The sequence below is a fragment of the Lissotriton vulgaris genome, unplaced genomic scaffold (assembly GCF_964263255.1).
Source record: "Lissotriton vulgaris unplaced genomic scaffold, aLisVul1.2 SCAFFOLD_1741, whole genome shotgun sequence".
Lineage (NCBI taxonomy): Eukaryota > Metazoa > Chordata > Amphibia > Caudata > Salamandridae > Lissotriton > Lissotriton vulgaris.
Window position 1 is genome coordinate 258,290 of NW_028252825.1, and position 6,000 is coordinate 264,289.

Genomic DNA, 6,000 nt, shown 5'->3' on the forward strand with positions numbered 1-6,000 from the left:
CTTGTGAATTCCCATAGCAGCCCAGGTTAACACCAGAACCAGTTTCCTGTCGATAAAAGCGGCGATAATGTATCGCCCTTTCTTGATACTATGGCCCGGAGTTTCTAAGGGGCATATTTCCAAGGGGGGGGCGATAGGCAATTATCGCCGATTTAGCGGCCGTTTTCAGCGGCTAAGCGGCGATAATTCTATTGCCCTATTAGCAAGCTGTCGCTAACTGATGTTAGTGACAGCTTTTAGGCGATAGTGAGCGGTTTGGGGCCCGCTTTGAATGTCAGCGATGTTTATAGCTAATGACATGCAAAGTGTGCGTACCCAACCAGTTAGCGACTGAAAGCAGTCGCTAACGTCGCTATCGCCTATTAGCAAGGCAGGAGTAGCGTTGGAACTATTTGCGATAAGCGCGAATATCTCCAAATACTAACACCTGCCCAGACCAGTTCTTAGCCATGTTATCCAATGGGAGGTGGATAACATGGCTAAGAGCATTTCGTCGCTAATGCGTGAATATTGCTGAATTCTCAGCAATATTCACGCATTTCGCCGCTATCGCTGGATATTTTAGCACAATGGAGAAAAACGTTGCTAATGGCATGTTTTCTCCGCTAACATATCCAGCGATAGGCATCGATAAAAAAATCGTCACTATGCCTATTTAGTGATAAATATCGCTACTTGTTGGTAATATGCCCCTCAATGTCGTGGGAAATCAGAACCTCAAATGTCTTCATTGAACCATAGTGCACTATGTTATCTTGAATTGGTTGCAGTTGGCATGGAAAATACTTATAAAAAACGTCTATTCGAAACCTTTAGTTAAATACCAGAAATTTCTGTTTGTTTGTTTGAAAAGAAAAGACCCGAACATTTTAATGATATTTTTCAGTATGTGCATTATTACAGCAGGTGGGAGGTCTGTAAAGCTGCAGACTGCAAGGGTCAGCTAACAATGGAACCTGATTGCGGTTACTTTGCCTTTAATGAAGGGGGTGCAGAGTAAAATCAGCCTTAGGTGAGATATGATATGAACGCTGACAATTATAGAAAATAATGCACAGGAAAGGCATCCTATCTGCAAATGCGGCCTTTGAAACCACTGCTTTTGTGTAATAACAATGGCCAACCAAGTAATATACCACCATAGACTTGTTATCTTGTGCCACTGAATCATTTATTGGAGCACCTTGTCTCGAGTTTTGAGACATCAAACTCTCTTACTGAGTCTTGTGAAGGACCCCAGTCCAGCTGTCTCTGTCACATCAGAAGACAAGAAGAAACACTGAGCCCTCTAACCATGGAGAGACTGCACAGGGAGAAAACTTGCAAGTAATGTGGGTAGGAAATGAGACGTTGCTAAGCTGGGGAGTTTCATAAATGATCATCGGGAATAAATGCTAATAAAATGATGTCAGATAAGGATACTACAAGAAATATGTTAATTAATCCACATTCTTTAAACATTTAACGAGTAGCCAGCTAATAAAGGGGCACATTATCAAGGGGGGCGATAGGCAATTTTCGCTGCTTTAGCGGCCGTTTTTGGCCGCTAAGCGGCGATAATATGATTGCCCTGTTAGCAAGCTGTCGCTAACAACAGTTAGCGAAAGCTAGTAGGCGATAGCGAGCGGTTTGGGGCCCGCTTTGCATGTTAGCGATATATATCACTAATGACATGCAAAGTGGGCGTACCCAACCTGTTAGCGACTGAAAGCAGTCGCTAACATCGCTATCGCCTATTAGGAACACAGGCGAAGCGATGGAAATATTCGCGCTAAACGCGAATATCTCCAAAAACTAACACCTGCTCAGACCTGCTCACCTGCTTAGCCATTATATCCAAGGGAAGGTGGATATAATGGCTAAGACCCTGTTAGCGATAATGCGTGAATATCGCTGTATTCTCAGCGATATTCACGGATTTTGCCGCTATCAACGGGAATTTTATCGCTTTTGAGATAAACGTTGCTAATAGCACGTTATCTCAGCGATAAAATCCTGTAATGCACGGCGATAAAAAAAATTGCCGCTAACCCTACTTAGCGATAAATATCGCTATTTGTAGATAATATGCCCCAAAGTTCCCACTAACTAATGCACTCTGGGGTCATTCGTGCATTAAGACTCATTAACAGACGAAGGAACGTAAACTTCCAAACACGTCCAGGTATCAGGCGACCGAGGACAAGCAGAAGCTATTTAAGCAAACCCAATGGGATTCTTACACCCTGAGTATCTGTAGCTGAGAGTATATGTAACTCAGGGTATCTGTAGTTCAGGGTATCTTTAGCTGAGAGTATCTGTAGCTGAGTGTATATGTAGCTGAGAGTATATGTGGCTAAGGGTATCTGTAATTCAGAGTATCTTTAGCTGGGAGTATATGTAGCTCAGGGTATCTGTAGCTCAGAGTATTTCTAGCTCTGAGTATCTGTAGCTGAGAGTATATGTAGTTCAGAGTATCTGTAGTTCAGAGTATCTTAGCTGAGAGTATATGTAGCTCAGGGTATCTGTAGTTCAGAGTATCTATAGTTGAGTGTATCTGTAGCTTAGTGTATCTATACTTCATAGTATCTAAACCTCATAGTGTCTGTATCTCGAAGTATCTGCATTTAAGACTATCTATAGCTCAGAGTATCAGCAGCTGAGAGTATCTGTAGCTCAGGGTATCTGTAGTTCAGAGTATATCTCAGACTATCATTAGCTGATAGTCTGAGTATCCGTAGCTGAACGTATGTGTAGTACAGAGCTGTGAGTATCTCTAGCCCGATATCTGTAGTTGAGAGTATCTATAGTTGAGAGTATCTGTAGCTGAGAGTATCTGTACTTCATAGTATCTAAACCTCAGAGTATCTGTATCTCAGAGTATCTGCATTTCAGACTATTTATAGCTCAGAGTATCTGTAGCAGTAAGTATATGTAGTTCAGAGAATCTATAGTTGAGAGTATCTGTACTTCATACTATCTAAACTTCTAAGCATCTGTTTCTCAAACTATCTGCATTTCAGACTATCTGTAGCTCAGGGTATCTGTAGTTCAGAGTATATCTCAGACTATCATTAGCTGATAGTCTGAGTATCCGTAGCTGAACGTATGTGTAGTACAGAGCTGTGAGTGTCTCTAGCTCGATATCTGTAGTTCAGAGTATCTATAGTTGAGAGTATCTGTAACTGAGAGTATCTGTACTTCATAGTATCTAAACCACAGTGTATCTGTATCTCAGAGTATCTGCATTTCAGACTATCTATAGCTCAGAGTGTCTGCAGCTGAGCGTGTCTGTAGTTCAGAGTATCTCCAGCTCTGTGTATCTGTAGTTCAGAGTGTAGCTCAGACTATAAGTAGCTCAGAGTGGTTCACTGAAATATTGATGTTAAAAATATTGAGTAAAAAATATAGACAAAAAAAATATCGACTGCAATACTTAAACAGGTAAGTAAAAAAATATTGACTAAAAATATCGATGTAAAAAATTTAGATGTATAAAATATCGACTTTTATATAAATATAAAATAAAACAATATATATTAAAAATATGAAATATAATATTAACAAACTAAAAACAAATTTATATACATTTTAATAAAATATAACAAATAAACGTAATAAAAAATAAACACAAACAAGAACTTAAACATATATATTTACTTTAAAACAATTAAAAAACATTAGTTTTAATTTACGTTAATAGTTTAAAATTATTAAACAAATAATATATATTAATTGTTTAAAATATAAAAAAACAAGAATTTGTAATGAACTAAAACATTAAACTATTAAAAAAAATTCAAACTTACATTTCACAACACATTCAGTGCAAAAGTAGGGAAAGTGCTGGATAGCAAAGGGATACAAATTGCTATTCCCACTCCAGTGAGTGCAACTGTAGGGTAAGTGTTGGATAGAGGAGAAATTAGATTTACTATTCAAACTCCAGTAAGTGCAACAGTACGGAAAGTGTTTGATAGCGGAGAGGTAAAAATTACTTTTTCCCCACTTCAGTGAGAACAACAGTATGTAAAGTGTTAGGTAGCGGAGGGGCAAATATTACTATTCCCACTCCAAAGAATGAAACAATAAGGAACTTGTTGGATAGACAAGGGGTAAAAATTACTATTCCCAATCCAGAAAATGCAACAGTAGGGAAAGTGTCGGATAGCGGAGGGGTAAAAATGACTATTCCCACTCCACTGAATGCAACAGTAGGCTAAGTGTTGGATAGTGGAGGGGTAAAATTTACATTCCCACTCCACAGGTGCAACAGTAGGGAAAGTGCTGGATAGCGAAGGGGTAAAAATTACCATTCCCACTCCAGTGAGTGCAGCAGTAGGGAAAGTGTTGGATAGTGGAGGGGTAAAAATTACTATTTCCACTCCAGTGAGTGCAACAGTAGTGAAAGTGCGGGACAGCGGAGAGGTAAAAATTACTATTCCTATCAAGTGAGTGCAACATTAGGGACAGTGTTGGATAGGGGAGAGACAAAAATTACTATTCACACTCAAACAATTATACACAAAAATATTACATTTTTTGAAAAAGCATACACATGAATAAACAATATTTAAAAAAGTGAAAATCAAACATATTAAATGTATTAAAAGAAAACATATTATACTATTAATTACATATAACAAAAATCTACAAATATATAGAAAAAATAACATAAATACAAATAAATAATGAAACTAGAAAACATTTATAAACAAAAAAATTAATACATAAATGTATTTCTTTTATTTCCAACCGTATAACACCACACCAAAAACAAAATACTTCAACATTTTAAATTAAATGTACTTCCATGATTAACATAATTGATACATACGCATACAGTGCAAGGCTGTTGAACAGTCTCCCATTGGTCAGAGTCAAAACATTCCAGTGAGTCAGTCACAAAAACATGAGGGATGCAGCACAAAGATGCACTTTCCTACAAAGACCATGAGTGCCTTAACCAAGTAGCAATTCAGATCTCCAAATGAGAATCTACAGTATTCACATGAGGGCTGATTTAGAACCTTAACGGATGTGTTACTCTGTTGGCCAGATATCCCGTTCCTCAGAAATATAAATCTCATTATAACCTATGGAATTCATATGTCAATGGACTGGGTATCCGTCACCGTTGTGACAGAGCAACCTGTCCGCCAAGATCTAAATTAGACCCTTAGTCTCATTTCTCCGATATTTAGTGAACGTGTCAGTGAATTGGCCTGTACAGCCAAGCGTCCCTTTAATTCTAGAATCAAACCAACCTTTCTGCTGAAGGTTGGGGTGGGCATGCCAGTGGTCTGCCAATCTCAAAGCCCATTTGAGAATTCTCAAGTTCTTTATGATGAACATGCTTTCTTGAACACGGTAGGTTCTTGAGGTTTAGATATTTCTATCTCTGTTACTGCCCATTTCTTCCTCCTAAAACCTGTTCCTTACTTTCTTGCAGGCAAAAGCCAAGGAGCATGTTCAAATTATCCTGGATAAATTGTTGCGTACCGTCAACCGGCGAGTGATGATCCTAGGGAGCGAGCACGAACTCACTGTGAGTCCTCTTTTTATTTATGTTTTACTTAGTACTTGCTCTTGATATTTTAGAGACACGATGATTTTGTCAATTGCTTTCAATTTATTTGTTATTCTTCATGGGTTGTTTCATTTTTCATTTTAATTTCATTTTGTTAATTTGTCTAGTTGAGTTGTATTTAATTTGTTGGTGCTCTTTGATGAATTCTTTGGTTTACTTATATTGTTTATGTAGTTTTCAGTGGTTCTTCAGTGGTTCTTGCTAGTGAATGGTCGGAGTCTTTCTTTGTAGATCAGTGCACGTCATTGGTATGGAGATAAAAGTAAGACTTCTGTTCAATGCAACCAGAGCTGGAACTTTAGGAGTGACTCACAAGTCAACCCCTTTGCTGTAGACCTCACCTGACAATCAGATATGGAAACTCAACCACTGGATGCAAGACTAGTGATTAGATACATCAGTCAAAACATTTTCAAAGCTGCATTCAGATT

The 6,000-nt window shown here is 38.2% G+C and overlaps 1 protein-coding gene across 1 annotated transcript in view; it reads left to right on the forward strand.

Annotated features, from left to right (window-relative positions):
- Nucleotides 1-5,800, forward strand: part of LOC147662001 (dedicator of cytokinesis protein 5-like) — a 202,657-nt gene extending 196,857 nt beyond the window's left edge. The window contains exons 6-7 of the mRNA XM_086951192.1: nt 5,432-5,527; nt 5,744-5,800. Of these exons, the coding sequence (XP_086807318.1) occupies nt 5,432-5,527; nt 5,744-5,800 (153 nt within the window). The remainder of the gene's footprint in view (nt 1-5,431; nt 5,528-5,743) is intronic.
- Nucleotides 5,801-6,000: the final 200 nt, after the last annotated feature.